Consider the following 25129-nt stretch of genomic DNA (forward strand, 5'->3'; position numbering starts at 1 on the left):
TCTGGGAAGTGTACGGTAGCTGACTCCACTTGCTCACCTACCCGACACAGCTCACTAGATTTAAGAAACATATATCTAACAGAAAATATCAGAGATCGGCACAGGGCAAGTTTACTGGAGGGGAAACTGTTCACATCCATAGCTGCCTCGGAGGACTTCGTACGTTTTCTGCGGTCAGCGTGGGATTCCTCCGAGTGCTCCGGTTTCCTTCCACGGTCCAAAGAAATACCGGTCAGTAGGTTAAATGGTCATTGTAAATTGTCCCATGATTAGGCTAGGATTAAATTGGAGGATTGCTGGGCAGCGTGGCTCAGAGGGCCAGAAGAGCCTATTCCGCACAGTATCTCAACAAATAAGTACGTAAATGAATAAATTTCCATCTACTGCAAGGAATTAAATATAGGATATAGAACACTGGAACACAGTACACACCTACTCTAAGATCAACTGAAACCCTTTTCTCTTCCATAACCCTCCATCTTTCTACCATCCACATACCTAAGAGACTGTTAAATGTCCCTAATCTCTCTGCTTCTACCACCACCTTTGGGAGGGTGTTCCACACACCTACCACTGTCTGTGTAAAAAACTTGCTTCTCACGCGACCCCACACTTTTTTCCAATCATCTTAAAATTGTGCCTTCTCATATTAGCCATTTCTGCCCTGGAGAAAAATACTCTGTGACCATCCACTCGATCTGTTTCTTATCATCTTCTATACCTCTGTCAAGTTACCTCTCCTCCTCCTTTGCGCCAAAGAAAAAAATCCCGAGTTCACTCAACACCTGCATAAAACATGCTCTTTAATCCAGGCAGCATCTGGGTAAGCCTGCTCCTTCTCTAAAGCTTCCACATCCTTAATATAATGAGACAACCAGAACTGAACACAGTACTCCAAGTGTGGAATTGAGATTGCTAATACCAGGCAAAATTGAACTGGTATGAATCTTGTGTTGTGAATGAATGACCCAAGACTTTCTTAGACTGGTTATGATTCTCCCACAACTGGTGGGTTTGAAGTCACATATAGGCCAATAGGTTAAGCAAGGCTTCCTTGAAGGACATTATTGAGCCAAGCGTGCATTTGTACCAGATTTGCATCTGAATTTAATCTCACAATGGAATCTAGATTTAAATCTTCAATCATTCATCCATTCCTCCAAATATTGATATAATACCCTGATTTGTTTATCCTTCAAATATTTTGTAATTTTTGAACAATAAGTAGCTACAATATCATACAGTTCTGTATGAAGACCCTAAGACATAGGAGCAGAATTAGGCCTTTCGGCTCTACCATTACATCATGGCTGATTTATTTTCCCCTTTGACCTCATTCTCCTGCCATTTCCCTGTAACATTTGATGCCCTGACTGATTAGGAACCCATGCTTTCAATATACCCAATGACTTGGTCTCCACAGCTGTCTGTAGCAATGAATTTCTCAGATTCACCACTTCTTGGTTATCTCTGTTCTAAAGGGACTTCCTACAATTTTGAGACTGTATCCTCTGCTCCTAGACTCCCCTACTATAGGAAACATCCTCTCCATTTTCACCCTATCTAAGCCTTTCAGTAGAGTTCTGATGAAGGGACTCAGTCTGAAACATCCACTGTTCACTCTCTTCCATAGATGCTGCCTGGTCTGCAGAGTTCATCCAGCATATTGTGAGTGTTGCTTTCAATATTCAATAGGTTTCAATGAGATTTCCCTCTTACTTCTAAACTCCAATGAGTACAGGCCCAGAGCCATCATGTGTTAACACTTTCATTCCTGGGATCATTCTCACGAACCTCCTCTAATACCAGCACATTCTTTCTTAGGTAAAGGGTCCAAAACTCCTCCCAATACTCTAAGAATGGAGTTATCAAAGTGTCTCGTGCTGTTGCTTATAACCAATCCTTACCTTGCCAGTTTTTGAAGAACAATTTAACCCAACTATTAACCACTCAAGCTACATATTTTCTGAATTATTTCCAATTCTTACCTCATTTATAGAGGTTTTGGAGCAGGGGTTCCCAACCTTTATTATGCCATGGACATGGACCAGTGGCATTAAGCAAGAACCCCAGGCTGGAATCCCTATTCAAAGGTTCAATGGTTTATTTTATTATCGAAGTATGTATCCAGAATACGACTCTGAGATTCGTCTTCTCCAGATAGGCATAAAATGCAGAGAAAGGATGGAAGTCATTGAGGTTCCCCTCCTGCATGAAAAAAGAAACAACACTCACAGACCTCTTCTTCGCACAAAAACTAACCAATTGCTCACCCAAAGACGGCAGCTGAAACATCAAATGCAGCACAGAAGCAGGCTCTTCAGCCCATTGAGTTCATGCTGACCATCAGTCATACATTTACACTAAATCTACAGTACGTTAATCCCATTTTCCTATTCTCCCCACATTCAGACAGCACCCAAGGTCGGGGTTGAACCTGGGTCTCTGACACTGTGAGGTTGTGGATTACCCAGCAGTGCCACTATTCCACTAAAGTTTAAGAAACCACAGCGGACAAAAGCATAATAAATTGTGGGTTCCAAAGGAAACAGTTCCACAGTTTTGGTAGACAGTGCAACATGGTAGAGTAGCGGTTAGCGTAGCAATACTACAGCGCTAGCCACTGCTGCCTGTAAGGAGTTTGTATGTTCTCTTTGTGCCCGCGAGGGTTTCCTCCATGTGCTCTGCTTTCCTCCCACAGTCCAAAAATGTACAGGTTAGTAGGCTAATTGGTCACATGGGCTTATGGGTCGGAAAGGCTTGTTACTGTGCTGTCTCTAGATTTTAAAAAAAGTGTTTCTTTTGGAAAAGTCAGCCTGAAACAAGATGAAAGACACTCTAGGCCTGTGTAACAGAAATCATTATTGACTTCTTATATTGCCAGTTTCAGCTAATTTGCAAAACCACATTCCCTACAGTTAAACTTGTTCAGCACCTACTGAAGAATTACTCTCAAAACCTACCACCAGTGTTAACAAAACTCTAGAAACATCTGATCTTCTATCTCCAATGGCACCAGTTGTGTGAAAACCATACCAAGCACTCAAGATGCAGGGACTGAAACTATTAACCCTTTTGCAATTGGGTAGACCATGGTGACAGCTTTGTTATATACAGTATGTTTAGTCAGTGGTCGATTTATTAGGTACACCTGTACACCTGCTTGTTAATGCAAATATCTAATCAGCCAATCAACTCAACACATAAAAGCATGCAAACATGATCAAGAGGTTCAGTTGTTCTTCAGACCCAAACATCAGAATGGGAAGAAAGTCAACAATCTCAAGACATATATCAGTGATATTAAACTGGATTCTAATTCTGATTCTGAAATGTGATCTAAGCGACTTTGACCATGGAATGATCGGTGGTGCCAGATGGGGTGGTTTGAGTATCCCAGAAACTGCTGATCTCCTGGGATTTTCACGCACAACAGTCTTTAGAGTTTACAGAGAATGATGCAAAAACAAAAACCAAAAAAAAAAAAACACCCCGTGAGCGGCAGTTCTGTGGGTGAAAGTGCCTTGTTTATGAGAGAAGTCAGAGGGGAATGGTCAAACTGGTTCAAGCTGTCAGGAAGGCGACAGTAACTCAAGTAAGCATGTGTCACAACAGTAGTGTGCAGAAGAGCTCTCTGAATATACAATGCATTGAACCTTGAAGTTGATTGGTTACAGCAGCAGAAGACCACACGCATACTCTCAGTGGCTATTTTATTTGGTACAGTTCACTGAGTGTAATTTCTTCCCATAAAATACTGGCTTTACGCTCTCCAGTCATGTTGCATCTACACTCGTTAGCAGACTTAAAAGCTTAGGTACAGGAGGTACCTAATAAACTGACCACTGAGTGTATGCGTAACAAACATGAGGAAAACCGCAGATGCTGGAAATCCAAATCAATGCATGCAAAATGCTGGACGAACTCAGCTGGTCAGGCAGCATCCATGGAAATGAGTAAACAGTTGATGTTTTGGGCCGAGACCCTTCTTCGGGATTGGAAAGGAAGGGGAGAAATTGGAGTAAGAAGGTGGGGGAGGGAGGAAGAAGTACAAGGTGGTAGGTTATAGGTGAAACAGAGAGAGGAGGAGCGAGTGAAGTAAAGAGCTGGGAAGTTGATTGGTGAAAGAGATAAAGGAGGGAGAACCTGAATGGAGAGGGGAGAAGACCATGGAAGAAAGGGAAGAGGAAGGAGGACCTGAGGGAAGTGTAGGGCAGGTAAGGAGATAAGGTGAGAGGAGAGAAGATCAGGCCTCCAACCTGATAACATGAACATTGATTTCTCAAACTTCTGGTAATCGCCCCCTTCACTATTCCCCATTCCTGTTTCTTTTGCTCACCTTATCTCCTTACCTGCTCATCACCTCCCACAGGTCCTCCTCCCTCTTCCCTTTCTTCCATGGTCTTCTACCATCTCCTATCAGATTCCACCTTCTCCAGTTCTTAATCTTTTCTCTTTCACCAATCAACTTCCCAGCTCTTTACTTCAGCCCCTCTACCTCTCCTGGTTTCACCTATCACTTGCCCCCTCCTTCTCACTCTAACTTCTCCCCTTCCTTTCTGGTTCTGGAGAAGGGTCTTGACCTGAAATGTTGACTGTTTACTCTTTTCCATAGATGCTGCCTGGCCTGCTGAGTTCCTCCAGCACTTTCTGTGTGTTGCTGAATATATAGGTAAGCTGGTTTCCTCTCTGAAAGTTGTTCACTAATTGAGCTTAAAATTTATTGAGTATCAAATATACTTTCAGTCTCAGTTGAAAGTATCCATATACTTGGAGATAAGACTTTGAATCAAATTAAAAACTAAGCAATCAGATCTATTGGTAAGAATATTTGAACGGATTCCTTTGTGTTGTATCAGCATGAAGATAAAATTAGGAAAGCTCGCTGCACTAGTTTGTACTTCTTGCAGATCAACATTATTTTAAATACAACAATTACAAAATAAATTAAAAAAGAGCAAAGAAAAACATGTTTGATTTTTTTGTAGAGCAATCTTAATCTGTCAATAATCTTGATCAAGTATTTCCACTTCTGTAGCACTTAAATAGGAATAAATGTGAATCAACATCAAATGAAACAACTACAGTCTAGGAACTTTTAAAGTTTTTACATTAAAATCAATCAAATAGTTAACAGCTACCCATCTTACACCGTCTAACTTATGTCTACCCTGCGCAAAGTGCAAAATAATTCAAAAAACACATTTTCGTAAAAGCAGAAAGTTGCTCTCACCATCAAAATAAACCTTGCAGACAGGAACGGAGCAAAACCCGCTTTCAACAGTGTGGAACTCACGAAGGAAAGATAGGCAAAACGATGGCAAAGGATTCATATACATAAGTCTTGGATCAACCACTTTATAACATCGTTAAACGTCGAAAGTGAACTTACAATTGCTTCAAAGCAACTTCCTAATTCCTGGAATGTCTTGTAATATGTTGCAATCTCATCTGATTGGCACTACCTGTTGTTTACTAAACTTTTAATAATAATGTCTTTGTCCTTTAAAGCATATTTTACACAGCACATTTAAAGCACGGCACAGATGTATTGAAGTCTTCGCTTGCAGTAAACACTCGGATCTGGACAAAGTGTGGTTCTCGGGAGGGTTAACACACGCAAATGCTGTCAGCTCGTCAGCAGAACGCGAGGTCCGAGTGCTAGCAAAGTCTCCCCAGTAGGACCTGTTGCAAGGCTGAAGCCGCAGCTGAACAAGCTACAAAGTGGTTTCGCCGCCCTGGTCTCTCCAAGCCTTTTCTGCGTTTACGTCTTCATAATCAGACTCCATTTCTATCTTAAACTGTGGAACTGAGCAAATGGCATTCCGCGAGTAGCTGAAAGCAGGAGAGGATGGGCAGGAAATCTTGAGGTGTAAAGTTATGCTGCCAAGAGATTCAGAATAGAAATATTATTCTCTTTGTTTTGGAACAGTACTAAGAAAGTCTTTGAAATATGACAAGCTACATTTATTGAGACTCTGAAATAATAAAAACAGGAAGTGCAGGAAACAGGAAATTGTGTAGTGTAGTGTAGGCCTCCGTTAGTCTCGATAGACCATGGATTTGCACCTTGGAAAGTTTCCAGGGTGCAAGCCTGGGCAAGGGATTTTTTTTATGGAAGACCGGCAGTTGCCCAAGCTGCAAGTCTCCCCTCTCCACGCCACCGATGTTGTCCAAGGGAAGGGCGTTAGGACCCATACAGCTTGGCACTGGTGTCGTCGCAGAGCAATGTGTGGTTAACACGCAGCCTCAGCCAAGGCTCGAACTAGCGACCTTCAGATAACTAGATGAACGCCTTAACCACTTGGCCACACGCCAACTATGAGGGGTATAAATAGCGTAAAAGCAAGTAGGCTTTTTCCACTGAGGTTGGGTGGGACTACAGCCACAGGTCATGGGTTAAGGGTGAAAGGTGAAAAGTTTAAGAGGAACATGAGGGGGAAACCTCTTCACTCAGGAGGTCTAGAGAGTGTGGAACGAGCTGCTGGTACAAGTGGTGCACACAGGCTTGATTTCAACGCTTAAGAGAAGTTTGGATAGGTACATGGATGGTAGTGGTACGGTCCTGGTGCAGGTTGATGTGAGTAGGCAATTTAAATGGTTTGGCATGGACTAGATGGGCTGTTTCAGTGCTGTAATTTTCTATGACTCCATGACTCTAGGAGGACGGATAGCATCTGTAGAGAGAAGCAACATTAAGACCGCATCATCAATCAAATTTCAGCAGAACTGGGAAGAGTTACTTATCAAACAAGAAGGCAGGACTATAGGGGTTGAGATATTGCACATTAGGGCTGACGGTATGTAACAGTTGTTCAAGATGTTGCTGCGGACACAATGGAAATATTGCATTCAAGTTCTGGATTCCTTGCTATAGAAAAGATGTTCCTAAGATGAAAAGAGTGCAGAAAAGGCTTACGAGGGTATTGCCCAGACTCGAGAGACTGGGTTATAGGGAGAGGTTGGGCAGGCTGGGACTTTGTTCTTTGGAGTGTAGGAAACTGAAGGGTGATTTTATAAGATCACAAGGGGCTCAGATAGGGTGAGTGCAGTCTTTGAGCAGTTTTGGGCCCCTTATCTAAGAAAGGATGTGCTAACACTGGAGAGGATTCGAAGGAAGTTCATGAAAATGATTCTGGGATTGAAAGACTTATCATATGAGAAGCTCCTCACTAAAGAAAGTAAAACTAATCAGACACATTTCCCCCAGCTCCCATGTTTCCCTTTTGAATTGTTTTTGGAGATACAAAACATAACAGTGGTGAAGAGTCAGTTGTAAATCGAATTGAGATGACGACCTACCTGTTGAACCACAGCACATTTTTTTCTTCTTTGCAAGTGGGGGAGAGAGAGTTGTTTGAGTTTAATAAAAAGCACAGCACACGTTTCTCCGGAAGAGGAGAAAAGTGGTCAACTTCAAAAAAAAAGGCAGAAAACTGACCAACTTCTTGGGGTCAGAAACAGTGAGTACTGAGGATAATAACAATAAATAACAAAAGCAGAACTAGCTAGCTACATCGGAAAGATAGATGTGTTCAATTACACAACAGATGTTGTGCAACAGGGTGATGTAGACTGAACAAACTGAGCAGTATTTTAAAGCCAATGGAATAGTTGATCAGAAACGAGTTCCCGCTTTTCTGAGCATGTTTGGTGGAAAACCCACACAGTTTGCTTAGAAGTTTAACTGCTCCAACCAAACTGTCAAAATGAGCTTTTGCAAATATTGTAAATGTAATGCGGGAACATTCAAAACCAAAATCATTGTTTATTGCAGCATGCTTTAGGTTTCATAGGTGGAATAAAAAGGAAGGGAAGTCCATTTCAGCCTAAGTGGCTGAACTGAAGATTGTCCAGGCATTGTCAGTTCAGAGATGGGCTTAATCATGCACTGAGAGATTGTTTAGTCTGTGGAATTTTACAAGAAAGCATTCAAAAATGGCTCCTAACTGAAGCAAAACTCACATTTAAAAGAGCAGTAGAAATTGCTGTATCAATGTAAACAACAGCCTAAGATGCAATCGATTTGCAGTCCAGAATGAAAGTGAGTTTGAACAAAATTGCAACGTCTAAATTTTATTTTGCACTACCTTACTTTCCCTTTTCTATTTTTTATCATGATTTATAATTTAAATTTTTGTTATATTTATTATCGATTTGTACTCCAGGGAGCATGAAGCGCAGAATCAAATATCACTGTGATGATTGTATGCTCTAGTATCAATTGTTTGGCGACAATAAAATAAAGTAATAAAGTAATAAAATAGAAACCTGCCTGGCCAAACAATTTGTATTACCATTGTGGCAAGTGCTCACGTTCACCAGACGAATGCAGGTTTAAAGGTGAAGCCTACAGAAAATGCAACAAAGTAGGACACATACAAAGAGCATGTCAGGCAGACAACAATAAATGGACCGCACAGGGAAGAGAGAAAGAAGACATTAAGTTGCAGTTCCAAAACAGCATTAATCTGCTTGCTGTTGATGAAAAACACTGTATTCACACATTATAATCCACATTGTCCAGTGAAGCTAGCCTGTAACACCTCTCCTTAATGTATAAGTGCAGACATGTCACATATTATGAATGATGGAAGTGAACACACACTTCCTTTGCATCACGTTCCTTTACCGCTGCAGAGAAAAATTATGCACAGATTGACAGAGGCCTTGAGTCTGACTTTGGGTGTAAAACATTTTGCTCAGTATTTGTTTGGGAGAGAGTTTTCCTCATTACTGATCATCGCCACTAGTGTCCATTTTCACTCCACAGAAGGGTATTCCACTAACAGCAGCAGCTCGAATACAGAGATGGTTTCTGTTTCTTGGAGGACACAGTTACAAGACCGAATTCAAGAGGACAACTAATCATGAGAATGCTGATGGATTTACCAAGGGAAGGGCAAGGGCCAATACAACTTGGCACCGGTGTCGTCGCAAGAAGAGGTTGCCAGAACGAGATTGAAGGTAATGTTGGACTGCCTTAAGGACTCCTAAGTCATCTAGGTATGGTCAAAATGGAAGCACCGGCTCAAAATTTGTCTGGTGGCCTGGGATAGACCGGCAAAACCAGCACTTTGCCTTGCACTGTTAGGGATGCCAATGTCCAGAAGATGCCAAGAGCAATGCCTTCTCATCCCTGCAATGCCCTGGCAGAGGATTCACATGGATTTTGTCAGACCGTTCATGGGCACACATTTCTTGTAATAATGGATACAGCTACAAATTGGCCAGAATTGTTCCCGATACCCCCCACTGGAGCTTCGTACACTGTAGACGTGTTGAGAAGCCCCTTCTCAAGGATTGGTGCTCCAGAACATTTAGTCAGTGACAATGGACCAGAGTTTGTTATGGAGCAGTCTCAGTCATTCCTGAAAATGAAAGGAATAAGATATATTACATCCACACCAATCCACCCAGCTACAAATGGCTTGGTGGAAAGCTTTGTCCAGAATCTAAAGAACACACTTTGATAAACATCAGCAGAACAAACTACACTAGCACTGAATCAGAAGCTTATCAATTTCCTCTTTGCATATCACAATGCAGCAAACTCCACAACCAACAACTCGCCTGCTCTGCTGTTCCAGGGTTGTTTCTTGCACTCACACTTGGATCTCCTCAAACCTAATGTCAGGACAAGCAGTTGAGGCAAATTGAGTGTTCCGCAAACAAGGAGGTTCAATGCTTCACTTCTGGACAAGCAGGGACTTCAGAGGTGATCAAAGGTGGATACTTGGAAAGATCAAGGACAGAACTGGACCACTGTCCTACACAGTGCAGATTCCATCTGATATCATCTGGAGATGACACATTGATCAGTTGAGGAGCATAGAGTGAATTGTTAGAGGAGAAAGGTGTCTAAGAGCCATCAGAACCACTTCCTGCAGATCCGGACTCAACTCCTACAACCACACCGGAGGAAGCCCCAGAACCTGAGATTGCTTCAGAGCTAAAAGTCTCACCTGACAAGCAGACTGAGTCCCCTTGTCAGGAAACATGGATCTGCTGGGCCACAGGGTACTGTATACTGTATCCATGACCTTCAGAGAAGGGCATGGGAGAACAGAGACGGAGGCTTGAGATAGGATGGAGAACAGGACAGACTGTGTGACACAAGTGGTGGTGATTCCGCCTGACAGAGGGTGCTCAGTCAAAGATGATCTGTCTAGAGGATGTGTCCATGGAGGACAGAGAGAGAGGGAGGAGGTAGAGAGAGGAAGGGGGAAGAGAGGGGAGGAGGGGGAGGGGGGAGAGAGGGGGAGAGGTGGGGAGAGAGGGGGTAGAGAGGGGGAGAGGGGGGAGAGAGGGGGATGGGAGTGAGAGGGGGAGAGAGGGGGATGGGGAGAGAGGGGGAGGGGAGGGGGAGAGAGGGGGAGGGGGGAGAGAGGGAGGGAGAGGGAGAGAGAGGGGGAGGGGGGAGAGAGGGAGGGAGAGGGAGAGTGAAAGAGAAAGAGAAATAAAAGGAGAAAGAGAGAGAGAGAAGCAATGCTGCAACAATGCCGACAATTGGAGAAGTTTAATACTGCAGACGATGAAAATCTGAAATAGATACCGAACTGCAGGAAATACTCAGCAGGTCAGGCAGCATCTGTGGAGAGAGAAGAACAATAATTCATGTCATCAGTCATCAGAAAATTAGTGGGGTATGAACACCAACCTGCGGTCGAGTGAATCAGAGTTGCTTGGTGATGCTTCAGCATGTACAGCTCCAATTGGAGGACCTTTCTCCTGGGAACAAATCACATTCACAGTTCAGGTGAGCTCACTATATTAAACAAGCTCCATGGTGAGCCTCAAAAAAGAAGCCAAATCTGGAGTAAAAGCAGTGAGTGCTGGAAATATCCAGTGGCTCAGGCAACATCTGTGGAGCGAGAAACAGAATGGCCATCAAAGTGAAACATTAAACCTGTTTCTTTCTTTGCAGATGTTGCCTGACATGCTGAGTGTTGCATTCATCATGAAGGGTCTCAGCCTGAAACGTTGACTGTTTATTCCTCTCCACAGATACTGCCTAACCTCCCAAGTTGCTCTCGCACTGTGTGCATGTGTGTTGATGTGAATTTCCAGCATCTGTAGAATCCCTTGTGTTTATGTTTCCAACATTCCCCGTCTGTACATTCCGTGTTGTAGATCTCAGCTGGTTTCCATCAATCCCCTCTCTCCATAGTTCTATGAAAGTTCTATGAAAGGATTCCATCTCCGTGCTCGCCGATCCATACTGGCTCCTGCTTTAAACATAGACCATCGAACAGAACTGCACAGAAATGCCTCTGACATATTTGCCTCCACCACCATACCAGGCATCCACAACTCTGAGTAAAAAATGTACCACTCACATCCCCCTTGAACCTGCCCCCTCTCACCTTCAATGAAAGCTCTCTGGTATTAGACACTTCAAACTTGGGAAACAGATATTCTCTGTCTACTCCATGTCTCTCATAATCGTATAAACCTCTGTCAGGTCTACCCTCAGTCTCTATCGCTCCAGAGAAAACAACCCAAGTTTGTCCAGCCGCTCATGATGGCAATAAATTCAGTTAAAAATTCACAATTCAGACAGGATGAAGAGGTCAATACTCCCCAATGCCATTAGGCTTTACAATTCAACTGCCAGGACTTAAGAACTTTTTTTTTAAAGCTATTATTAATGCTTTGAGTTAGTGATTTAGATGCATATCATATTATTACTGAGTTAAGTATTGTATGTAATGAGTTTTTGCTACAACAAGTGTATGGGACATTGGAAAAAATGTTGAATTTCCCCATGGGGATGAATAAAGTATCTATCTATCTATCTATCTATCTATCAATTCTTGTTCCCAGTACGTCTGTAATCCAGTCCCACTCATCGTCCCCCCCACCACCATTTCTGTGACCTCTTCGAGAACCAAGCTCCCTCAGAAATAGTTCCTCATGCTTTAACCTTTGCTTCATCCTCATCTTCTATCACCCTGCCAGGGTCATCTTCTCTCCTTCCACTTCTGGCGAAGGATATTCAACCTGAGTCACTGACTCCGTTTCTCTTCCAGCTGATGCAACCTGACCTGTTGAATATTTTAAATATTTATCCGTCTCCATGCAATGCACACACTTGCTGTACACACTAGCAAAAAAAAGCAACTGTTCACATTGGCTTTATGACAAAAAAAAACACAATAGGGACTCTTCCACATCAGGAAACTGAAGAAATTCGGCATGAGCCCCCAAATCCTCAAGACCTTCTGCAGGGGCACCATTGAGGGCATCCTGACTGGCTTCATCACCGCCTGGTACAGGAACTGGTCCAACCTTGATCGCTGGGCACTGCAGAGAGTGGTACGGATAGCCTAGTGCATCTGTGGATGTGAATTACCCTGCATGGAGGACATTTATAGCAACAGGTGCAGAAAGAAGGCCTGGAAGGTAATCGGGGGCACCAGTCACCCCAACCACAAACTGCTTCAGTTCCTTCATCTGGCAAACACTAACGCTACTGCAGCATTAACCAACAGGCTACGGGACAGCCTTTTCCTACAAGCCATTAGACTTATAAATTCACGTCTGTACATTGTGACAGAGTCATAACGCAAAGATTTTCATTACCTCATGTTGTGGGATGGATGTAAGATTTAAATAAATTCTATTCTAATGATCTGCCTTCTACTGCCCTCAAAAGCAGAGAACTATTGAGATTCAACACAGTGAAGTTCATGACAAGAGTTGGAATCGGTCCCAATAGTGTATGGAATTTAACCTTTTTTAAGACATAAGATATTGGAGCAGACTTTGACCATTCACCTATTGAGTATGCTCCACCATTCAATATTATCCCTCCCCATTCTCCTTCCTTCTCCCTGTAACTGTTAATGTTCTCACTAATCAACCTTCACTTTAAAATACCCAGTGACTTGGACTCTACAGCCATTTGTGGCAATGAATTCCATAGATTCATCATCCTCTGGTTTAAGAAACTCCCCCTCACCTGGTTTAAATAGATGTTATTGTATTCCAAGGCTGTGCCCCCCTGCTCTTGGGAAAGATCCTCTCCACATCCAGTCTATCTAGGCCTTTTGATACTCCATAGGTTACACTGAGAACTTCTCTCATTCTTCTAAACTTCAGCAAGTATAGGCCCAGAGCCATCAAACATGTTAACCCATTCATTTCTGGGATCATTCTTGTGAGCCTCCTCTGGACCCTCTCCAATGCCAGCACATCTTTTCTTAGATAAGGCATTTAAAACTGCTCTCAGTTCTCCTTTTAGGACAAGTTCTGACTTGGTTTCCACAAATCTTTCCTCTATTTGATTTCTTTGTGAAATAATTCGGTGCAACAGCTTGCTCTCCATATCGTGCGATCCAGTCTGGCGGGACAATATCCTAGAGGCAACATCCATGGTCAATCCCGACCAACGGGGTGGGGGGGGGCCTCAATTCGTTGTTCATCAAAGACATGAGAGCTTACTCTAGAGCTTCTAAATATATTTCATTGTCCCAGTCACGATAATTGTTGCGATTGTCAATTATAAATGCAATCTTCATGCTCTGACTTAAATATTGAAAATTATCCAAATTTATCAGAGATAAACTGTTCTTTCTAAAAATATTGATACTTTATGAAGACATCAAGTTCTCATCTACTGAAGTTAGCAGCCAGCAGCTTCAAATATTTACTGGAAGTGAGAGTCATGAACAAGGGGATAGAGCAACAAATAGGGCTGGACATTTAAAAACTAAGTTGTATAGAAATGTCTTTTTTAAAACTTTAGAGATACAGCACAGAACAGGATTTTCCTGCCCATCAAACCACACTGCCTAGTTACCCACGGATTTAATCTTAGCCTAACCACACAGTGCTGAGTGCAGGAGATGGGATGTTAGGTTGAAGTCGTGTGAGATGCCGGTAAAGCCTAATTTGGAGTATTGTATGCAGTTTTGTCCAGAAAGGATGTAAGTAAGGTTGAAAGAGTACAGAGAAGATTTACAAGGATGTTACCAGGTGTGGGTGGCCCGAATTATCAGGAAAGATGGAATAAGTTTGGACTTTATTCTGTGGAACATAGAAGATTGAGGGGAGATTTGTTAGAGGTATACAAAATTATGAGGGGTATAGATAGGGTAAATGCAAGCAGGCTTGTTCCACTGACAAGAGGGACTACAATTAGAGGTCATGGGTTAAGGGTGAAAGGTGAAAAGTTTAAGGGGAACATGAGGGGAAACTTCTTCACTCAGAGTTGTGGGCACGTGGAATGAGCTGCCAACGTAAATGGTGCATGTGAGCTTGATTTCAACGTTTAAGAGAAACTTGGATTGGTACATAGATGGTAGGGGGTACAGAGGACTATTGTCCCATGCAGGCCAATGGCAATAGGCAGTTTTAATAGTTAGGCATGGACCCAATGGGCTCAAGGCCTGTTTATGTGCTGTCCTTTTCTATAATTTTATGCCTCTCTGACAGTTTAAATGACTAATTAACCTACTAATCGTCTTCAGACTGTGGGAGGAAACCGGAACACCCAGAGAAAACCCACATGCACACAGGAGGAATGTACAAACTTTCTTACAGAGGATGTTGGAGATGAACTCCAAGAACCGACTCTCTGAGCTGTGATCACGTTGTGCTAACCGCTACAGTACCAGGGTGCCCAGAGGGTGTTGAATCTCTGTCCTTGAAGGCAGATCATTTAGGAGGAAGTGGACAAATATTTAAAAGATCCAGTGCATGATAGTCGTAAGGGACTGGCACAGAAGAAGAGTTGAGGCTGGCCTAGATCAGCCATGGTCATGATTTCCTTCTCTTTCTCCTACTTTCATGTGTTCTTAGAGTCATACAGTATGGAAACAGGCCATTCAGCCCAACTGGTCTATGCTGACTCACACCCACCTAAGCTAGTACCCTGCGTTCTTGTGTTAAATCTATTTCCACAAGGCATAGGAGCAGAATTAGGCCACTCAGCCCATTGAGTCAGCTCTGTCACTCGATCATGGCTGATTTTGTTAAACTCCATTCCCCTGCCTTCTTCCAAAATCCCTTAATCCACTTAAAATCAAAAACCTATCAACATCTGCCTCAAGTATACCCAGTGACCTGGCCACCATTGCCATCTGTGGCAACGAATTCCACCGATTCACCATGGTTGAAGAACGAGCATTTTTCATCTCTGTTCTAAAGGGGCACCCCTTTATTCTGGGGCTGCGCCCTTGGGTTTCACATTGTTGGCAGCTGAATGTCGAAAGTTGTGTTGAAACTTACTTATTGCTACACAGGAGATACTTTGGCCTACCAGGTCCATGTTGGCTCTCAACAGAGCAATCTCCAAGTCCCTTTCCACACTCTGTATTTCCCTGTGCCCGTCTCTCATGTCCACCAACTTTCCCTTAGGTTCGTTTTGGCACCTACCTCCACTTGGGGCAATTTACATTAACTGATTAACCTACCAACACATTGGTCGGGTGTGGGAGGAAGCCGGGAGCAACACACACACACACACACACACACACACACACACACACACACACACACACACACACACACACACACACACACACACACACACACACACACACACACACACACACACACACACACACACACACACACACACACACCGGAGCAACTCAGCAGGTCAGGCAGCATCTATGGAGGGGAATAAACAGTTGCTGTTTTGGCTGAAACTCTTCATCAGGACTGGAAAGGAAGGGATCAGAGGGAGAATAAGGAGGTGGGGTGGAAGGGAAGGAGTACAAGCTGGCAGGTGATAGGTGAACACGAGGAAATCTGCAGATGCTGGAAATTCAAGCAACACACACAAAATGCTGGTGGAACGCAGTAGGCCAGGCAGCATCTATAGGGAGAAGTACAGTCAACGGTTTGGGCCGAGACCCTTCATCAGGATGAAGGGTCTCGGCTGGAAACGTCAACTGTACTTCTTCCTATTGATGCTGCCTGGCGTGCTGTGTTCCACCAGCATTTTGTGTGAGGTGATAGATGAGATTAGGTGAGGGGTTGATGGGTGGGTAGGTGGGGGAGGGGGGAAAATAGGGAAGGTGGGTGTTTGGGTGGGTTCCTCTTCTTCAGCTCTTTATCTCTTCCACCCATCATTCCCTCACCTGATCTCACTCCCTCTCCCTATCCACCCACCGACCCCTCCCTGTTTTCACCTTTCACCTGGCAAGTTGTACTTTTCCTTTCCTGTTCCTTCTTTACCTGCCTTCTGCCCCCTTTCCTTTCCAGTTCTGATGAAGGGTTTCAGCCTGAAACGTTGACAGTTTATTCTCCTCCAGAGATGCTGCCAGACCTGCCGAGTCCCTCCAGAATTTTGCGTGCGTTTCTCAAGACCTCCGGCATCTGTAGAACCTCTGTCCATCACTCACAGGGAGAGCGTGCAAGTTTCACGTAGATGGCACCCGATGTCAGGATTGAACCCACATTCCAGAGCTGTGCGGAAGCAGCCCCACACTGCTCTCGATTGATATATCTCACAGTGACTACTAATCATCCTCGAGGGCGTCGTATGGTGGCATAATGCTGCTACAATGCCAGCGATCACTGATCACGGTTCAATTCCTGCCACCGTCTGTAAGGAGTTTGTACGTTCTCCCCGTGACCGTGTGGGTTTCCTCCGGATGCTCCGGTTTCCTCCCACACTCCAAAGACGTACAAGTTTGGGTTACTGTGTCGTGGGAATGCCAGGTTGGCTTTGGAAGCTTGGCCACACTTATGAGCTGCTGAACACAATGCTTGCTGATTTGACTTGAGACAAACAACTGTATGTTTCAACACATATGTGACAAATAAAGTTGACATTTAATGATCAATTCGGCACCATTCCTGTGGAGATATACCAATGGCGATTAATAGGAAGAGAAAATGCACTAGGCAAAGAAATGGCCACTATATAGAGAGCATGCTAAAGGCTTCAATAGTTGATCATTAGAGATGATTAAAAGAGAACTGATTAACTTGTTAAAGGATTTAGTGAGTGAATTGGTTATTGGCATTAAACATATGGAAGAGGTCAGTGGATTAGTTGAGAGTCTAGTTCAGGGGTTCCCATCCTGGGGTCCACAGATCCCTCGGTTAATGGCTCCATGGTATAAAAAAAAGTTGGGAACCCCCGTCTAGTTCAAGAGTTAACTAGCATGCCACTGCTGGCTATTTTACTCACTAGCTGGGCCCTGGGAGCCGTTTTTCTGCGTTTCAATTGGTTCCAGAGGAATCTTTACTGGAGCAGAGCGAGTGCAAGTCTTGTCTTGGGAGGAAACCTGGAATTTCAGGCAGAGTGTTCAGGGATTTAGTTGACAAGACATCGTTCTCTTGAAACTGGCAGCAATGTACAAAAAAGTGTAGAATAAGTGTAGAAGCCCAATAATCTGAAGTACTGTTCTTAAAGTTCAAAGAAAATTTATTATCAAAGTATATTTATGTCATCATATACAACCCTGTGATTCATTTTCTTGTGGGCATTCACAGTAGTGGGTGACGGGGTGGAGATACATCTCCACCAAAGGAGGTGTAAGGCTTTTCTTCCATCTGCTAGCCTGCAGGTCACCCTTGGACGAGGTGTAACACCTGCTTCATTCCCCGATCAGGGTCACGTGAAGCTGCAGGATCAGGAGATGGGTGGTCGTACGAGCAGCTGGTGCACATCACAAGTCCTGGCTATGCCAGGCGGACAATCTCGGAAGAGCATTGATAATGGCTGGGGTCACCCATCTTATAAAGACACTGCCCAGAAGAAGGCAATGGCAAACCGCTTCCGTAGAACAGTCACAGTCATGGATAAAACCACAATCGCCTACCTGATATGACACAGTGCATAATTATGATGGTTTGTAGTAACCATATAACAATTACAGCACGGAAACAGGCCATCTCGGCCCTTCTAGTCCGTGCCGAATGCTTACTCTCACCCAGTCCCACCGACCTGCACTCAGCCCATAACCCTCCATTCCTTTCCTGTCCATATACCTATCCAATTTTTTTTTTTAATGACAAAATCGAACCTGCCTCTACTACTTCTACTGGAAGCTCATTTATAGTTTTATAGTAGATACAAAGAAAGACAATAGAATCGATGAAAAGCTACACACAAAGATGGTCAAATAACCAATGTGAAAAAGAGGACAAACTCTGCAGTTACAAAAAGGAAAAAAACAAATAGTAATAAATAATTGAGAACACAGATTGTAGAATCTTTGAAAGCAGGTCCACAGGTTGATGAATCCGTTCAGATTTGGTCTGAGTGAAGTTATCCGCCCTGGCTCAGGAGCCTCATGTCCCTGAACCTTGGGGAGGCGTACTAAGGCAGGGTGGAACAGATAGCAGAATATGATTCCCATACTGTGAGAAATAAGTGTCCTGGCACCGAGATTAGATTCTCAAGGTTGAAATTATGATCGGGTTCTTGGCTTGTACTCGTATGAACTTTCAGCCGGATGGTCAATTACCAGGCGGAAGTGGTCATTCCTCACTGTATGCCCCACCAGCTGAGGAACACCCTTCTATAGTTTTAGCCCCTTGTCCTCCCCCAGGAGTGGAAGGGTGCAGTGAATCCTCCCCCAGGAATGGAAGGGTGCACTGAATGCTCTGGTGTGCAGCTTTTTAGTTGCTAAAGCAGATTGGTCACATATCAGAATTACCACTCAAGTTGACAGGATTTGTTAAGAAGGCATATGGTGTGTTGGCCTTCATCAGACAGGAGGATTGAGTTCAAGAAGAATGAGATAATGTTACAGCGTTATAAAACTCTGGTTAGACCACACTTGGAGTATTGTGTTCACTTCTGGTTGCCTCATTATAGGAAGGTTGTGGAAGATTTAGAAGGGGCGCAGAGGAGATTTACCAGGATGATGCCTGTGAGGTAGAGTGAGCTAGGGCTTCTCTCTTTGGAGCAAAGGAGGATGAGAGAGGTGTACAAGACGATTTGAGGCTAAATGGCTAAGACAAATTCCAGTGCCAATTCTGGTAGGCTTGCATTTCATTGTACAAAAAAACAACAAAACAACCCTTTTAAGAAAGGACAAATTGTTCCCATACACAGTGGCCAGATGGAGTAACTAGGAGAACAGTCGAGGCTCTGAAACCCATTTCCTTGCACACAAAGTTTGTCAGATGTCAGTACTGTGTACCAGTGAAGAGGATGTTTCCTATAGTGGGGGTGGGTCTAGAATGAGAGGGCATGGCTGCAGAAGATGATAAGGAATTGCTTTAGCCAGAGGGTGGTGTATTTGTGGAATTCATTTCCACAGGCGGCTCAGGAGGTCGAGTCATTGGGTACATTTAAAGTGGAGGTTAATAGAATCTTGTTTAGTAAGGGTGTCAATATTTATGGGGAGAAGGCAGAAGAATGTTGAAAGGGGTAATAAATCAGACATGACGGAATGGCAGAACAGACTTGATGGGCCAAATGTCCTAATTCTGCTACTATGTGTCACGGGCTTATTTAGGCAAATACTCACCAGCTTAGTTAATAAGAAAGATCTGATCACTTTGACAGGGTTGTACTTGAGGCCCCCCCCACTTCCCCAGACCCCCAATACTCAGAGGGAGGTGAGAGTGTAGAACGAGCTGCCAGCACAAGTGGTGCATGTGACCTCAATTCAATGTTTAAGATAGGTACCTGGATGGAGGACTCTGGTTCCGGTGCAGGTCGATGGGAGTATGCAATTTAAATTTCTCTGCACAGACTAGATGGGCCAAAGGGCCTGATTTTGTGCTGTACTTTTCTATGACTCTAGTAAGCAAGAATTAGAGGAGGAACTATATAGAGGGAATTTGCAGAAAGCTGTAGGAATTTGGATAGGTCCATGGATAGGAAAGGTTTAAAGAGATATGGGTTAGACACAGGCCAGTGGAAGAAGCTATCCCTGATTTTCTTTCCTGAAGATCCTGGCTGTTGTTGCTGGCTTCTACTTCATGCACTTTACAAAGACTTCAGCTCTACACCTCACTGACCAGTGTGGTATGAAGACCTTTTCCACCAGCAAATGTGACAAGTATTAATTCTCAGTATGTATGTATGTATGTATGTACGTATGTATGTATGTATGTAAGCTCAAGTCAAGTTCAAGTCAATTTTTTTTGTCATTTCTACCATAACTACTGGTACAGTACACAGTAAAAACGAGATCATATTTTTCAGGACCATGGTGCTACATGAAACAATACAAAAACTACACTGAACTATGTAAAACAACACAAAAACTACACTAGACTACAGACCTGCCCAGGACTGCTTAAAGTGCACAAAACAGTGCAGGCATTACAATAAATAATAAGCAAGACAATAGGCACAGTAGAGGGCAGTAAGTTGGTGTCAGTCCAGACTCTGTGTATTGAGAAGTCTGATGGCTTGGGGGGAAGAAACTGTTACATGGTCTGGTTGTGAGAGCCCGAATGCTTCGGTGCCTTTTCCCAGACGGCAGGAGGGAGAAGAGTTTGTATGAGGGGTGCGTGGGATCCTTCATAATGCTGTTTGCTTTGGGGATGCAGCATGTATGTGGTGTAAGTGTCTAATGGCGGGAAGAGAGACCCCGATGATCTTCTTAGCTGACCTCAGTAATTTCTCTCTCTCTCAGTTTTACTTATCTCTCTCTCTATTTATTTTGTCTTCTTTTGCATGTTGATTGTTTGTCCGTCTTTGTGTGTAGTTTTCCAGTGATTCTCTTGTATTTCTTTGTATTTACTGTGAGTGCTGGCAAGAAAATGAATCGCAGGGTTGTAAATGGAGACATGTATGTACTTTGACTTTGAACTTTCAGATGAGATGTTAATCAGAAGCCCATCTGTGCTTTCCTTTGAATGTAAGATTATCCCTGATATTATATGAAGTGCCGGGGAGATATCCCAGCCAATATTTTCTCCTCAGTCCATTCCTACTCAATATTATCTTGATGTTTGTGGAATCTGCGGATATGAGTAGTAATATTTTTTACATTGGACTGGTGATTTGACTTTGCTGGTTCCCGTATGCTTTGAAACACTGAGAGGGGCTTGAAGGAACGTGAGTTTCTTTTTGTTCCCTTGACGGGAGCTCAGACCTCCTGAGCTTGTGACTGCAGGCATTCCAGGAACAAGAGGCAATGTTGCTGTTATGATACGCACCTGACCGCGGCAGCTTCCGGGGCTTAGGTGCTCCAACTCTTCAGAGGATGGATAGCTGGCTCAGGCCGCTCCCACTAATTGGCAGTCATGCTTTGGCGCCAGGATTTTAATATTTAAAGAGCACTTGAGCTGAAGTTCAGTGCTCAATCATCAGCTCGCCTTTGGATTTTCACCTAGTGTCCAGTTTAGAATCCTGTCCTCATTTCAGTCTTGTATTGTGTCTCGATTCCAGTGGTGGGCCCTAGCCATCTCAACTAGGCCTCTAGTTCCAGTTGCAGTGTGCTCCAGACAAAGGCAATGAGCCTGTGTCATTTCCAGTGGCTTTTCCCCACATGTTCGGACCAAGTTGGTCAATTTTTGATGTGGTTACTGGTGTTTTCCTCACACTGATCGGGAAAATTTGTCTTTCTGGGGACAGGGACTAGAACTGACCTCTGTCCTGATGGGAGATCAGCAGAGCAAGCAATTGTTCAGTGAAGGCTCTGTGACTTTCACATGTGATCTGTCAGTTCAAGGGTTTTAACCTCAATGAGTACCACGTGCACAAGGAGATTCCCAGGGCACCCGATAAACGCAAGGGCACAGCAAGAAGCTGCATCAGAGTGTACAACACACACGTTTAACATGAAAGGTATTGCAATCAATTTCATATTCTTGGCACCTGTCATAAATAGTGCTGCCTTTGAGTGAAGATGGGCAGCCTTGACGCCTTGTCCCTTTGCCCACAGCATTCTGAAGGCTCACCGCCTATGTTCAGTCACTGGCCCAATTATCTCAGTCCATGGCCAGCCAATCACTCTCCTGCCATTGGCTTGGTGTCTTTTTGCCCTGTTAAAAGTGCCATGTGGATGGAAGTTGTTGCTGCCACCATGTAGGCAGTGGAAGATGGTCCCACAGCTTTAACAAAGCGGGGGAATGGAATGGGGTTTACTCACCTCCTGGGTCTCGGTCCTTGCTGCAGTATCACAGACTGGCCAGCAGGGTGCAATGTCCTACAAGTGATGCTGCCTTTATCAGCAATGCACGCAAAATACAGGAGCAATTCAATAGGTCAAGTAGATAAGGGGTTCCCAATCTTTTTTTATATGCTATGACCAATCCCATTAAGGAAGGGGTGCCTGGGCTTGGGTTGGGAACTCCTGCTGTAGAGAGAAATGAACAGTTGACATTTCGGGTCAAGACCTTTCATCATGTAACGTCAACAGTTTATTCTCTTCCATAGACGCTGCCTGACCTGCTGAGTTCCTCCAGCATTTTGTGTGTGTTGCTCAATATTTCCAACATCAGCAGATTCTCTTCTGTCTGGACCTTACCAGGAGTGGGAGTTTCCTCCTTTGTAATTTTCACGGCTCCACTTCAATCCTACAGTTGGGATGGTTCACACACAAGTTCTCGGGACTTGGAACTGACATAAGAAGATGGACTATTTACCCTTCTTCCCCACTCCCCACCACCAACTCCATTCTGACATGGATTGTTCCGGGCCTTAGTTTAGTTGTTGGATTCCAGTCCCTGCTTTCAAGGAAGCCTTGAAGATTATTTAATATTATTAAAACAGAAACACTGTTAGGTTCAAGACAAGATAAAATTTATCTTCACTAATATTGATTGCTTGTACATTCTGTAATATGCACTGAGGAATTAATTCTGTAAAACTCCATTGATCTGGTCTATGGCAGATCTACCAGACTATTGGATTTTATTTCTAATAATAAACAAATCCACTTTCAATTCTCTTTGTTTAGATGTTCCACAGTAGACTGATAAACACTATGTTTAAAGAGAATGGGAAACGGAACCAGTTGAGTTTAAAGGGACATTGGGAACCAGTGCCCCAGTGAGTGTGAAGTAGGACCCTGGAGAACAGGAAACTAATGTGGGAACTGGAACCGGAGAGTGGGAAATGAATGTGGGAACTGGGGTCAGAGAGTGGGAAATGAATGTGGGAATTGAGACCAGAGAGTGGGAATGAATGTGGGAACTGGGACCAGACAGTGGGAAATGAATGTGGGAATTCCGGAGAGGACTCCAGAGAGCGGGAAGAGCATACAGAAATAGCACCCAATGAAGCAAGTGCCAAACTGATTTCCAAATAGTTAGAAAAGCCATTTATTAGCGTTTTCTGTACTTCCAGAACATGACATCTCGGAGTGAGGTCTGAGGCGAGGATACAGGAGTCATCAGCGTAACTCCTACAACTGTCTCCAATCCCTGGCTAAGCAGGAATCTGCCCTTTGATGTGCTCAAGCCAGGGCCTTGACGTTGACTATATCAGTTGGCATGGGCTGCAAGCCCTTGGCACCATCCGGCAATTGTAGACATTCACCAAACCATATTTCTATAGCAACTCCTTCACCAAGACTGCACCCAGAAAACCAACATTACTCTTTGACGATGATCTGGTTACCTAACTGGCAGACCTGGTGACCAGTCATTAGTAACACCGGCTACTAATCTTGGTGAACCAGCTTAGACATCTGACCTAACAGAAGAATTCTTCCAATCAGCAAGTTGCCTGAATTAAGGTGGATGTACTAGAAATTCAATCCCGCATCTCTTGCTGTGACCCCATGAAAGTGAATAGAATCATAGAGCACTACAGCACAGAAACAGGCCCTTCGGCCCATCCAGACCATGCTATTATGTTACTTTGCCTGGTCCCATCTAGCCGCACCAGGACCATAGACTTACATATCCCATTCCAACATACCTATCCAAATTGAAATCAAACCTGCATCCACCACTTCCACTAGCAGCTTGTCCCACACACTTACCACTCTCTAAGTGAAGAAGATCCCCTCATGATCTCCTTAAATATTTCACCTTTGATTCTTAAACCACGACTTCTAGCTGTAGTCCCATCCAACCCCAGTGGAAAAAAAGCCAGCTTTCATTTACCCTGTCTATGTCCCTCATAATTTTGTATACTACCATCAAATCTCCCCTCAGTCTCCCACACTCGGCGGAAAAACTCCTAACCTATTCAACCTTTCCCTAGAACTCAAGTCATCATTGACAACATTGTAAAATTTCTTGTGATTGACTGGATAAATTCAATGCACACATATTCTGGACGTACAGATCACAAATTGGTTTCTGATCTGTGGAAAGATAAACACTAGAACCAACCGGGTTTCTTTTCTTCCTGACCTGGCTTCAATTACTGGTACCTGATTCACTTTTGCTGTACATTTTGGTTGGTAGTCAACACTGAGCTGAAAATGGAAGCATGTTTTGCTTTCCAATATCACCACTAAGAACTGCAATATTGATAAAGGACTTTGGCCAATGGTGAAGACCAAAGGGCAAAGGATGGAAATAGGTGTTCAGTACTCCTACACGTTTCCTCCTCCTAGAGGACCACAAACTTATCATCGGGTTTGGAGGCTTGCGTGCCTCAATGACCTGGAGAGCTATGTTGGTTGGAGTCCGGGCTTTATGCTTTGGCTCTTGGTAGGGTCACCCATGCCAAACAGGTCAAAGGGTAGAGGCCAGACTAAGAATGGTCTACCGGTCCTCCAGGTTCAGGGATTAAACTCAGTGCTAACAATCCTGACTGGTAAAACAAAGATGTTACGGAAACAGCAATGAAAAAATCCTCCTACATCTGATTGCGACGGTACTCCTGAGCCTCCACCCAGGACTGACATGACTGACAATAGTGACATGGTGAAGGAAGCCCTGAACTTTGCCAGAGATGGAGGACATTCAGTGCTTCCCTAAACGCCAGTGGTGTAACAGGCAGTAAGCTCATAGGTTCATGGACAATTCAGAAATCTGATGGCAGAGGGGACGATGCTGTTCCTAAAATGTTGAGCGGGATTTAGAGCTTGCTTCAGCTCCAGAGGAAAGTGGTGAGGCCAAATTGGAGTATTGTGAGCAGCCTTGGTTCCCTACCATCAGGAAAGATACTGTATTGATAAGATTGAAAGATACAGAGACAATTTACAAAAATGATGCCAGGACTTGAGGGACTGAGTTACAGGGAAAGGTTGTATAGGTTAGGACATTATTCCCTGGAGCATAGGAGAATGAGGGGAAA

General features: G+C 43.8%; 1 protein-coding gene across 5 annotated transcripts in view; it reads right to left on the reverse strand.

Annotated features, from left to right (window-relative positions):
• Positions 1-5093: 5093 nt before the first annotated feature.
• slc4a5a (solute carrier family 4 member 5a) overlaps positions 5094-25129 on the reverse strand; it is a 174057-nt gene continuing 154021 nt past the window's right edge. For all 5 annotated transcript variants that reach the window (XM_073060084.1, XM_073060076.1, XM_073060094.1 and 2 more), the window contains 2 exons: positions 10661-10731; positions 5094-5883 (listed from right to left, as the gene is read on the reverse strand). In XM_073060084.1, coding sequence (XP_072916185.1) covers positions 5718-5883; positions 10661-10731 — 237 coding nt within the window. In that variant the 3' untranslated portion in view covers positions 5094-5717. The remainder of the gene's footprint in view (positions 5884-10660; positions 10732-25129) is intronic.

This window comes from Hemitrygon akajei, chromosome 1 (genome assembly GCF_048418815.1).
Source record: "Hemitrygon akajei chromosome 1, sHemAka1.3, whole genome shotgun sequence".
NCBI classification, from domain to species: Eukaryota; Metazoa; Chordata; class Chondrichthyes; order Myliobatiformes; family Dasyatidae; genus Hemitrygon; species Hemitrygon akajei.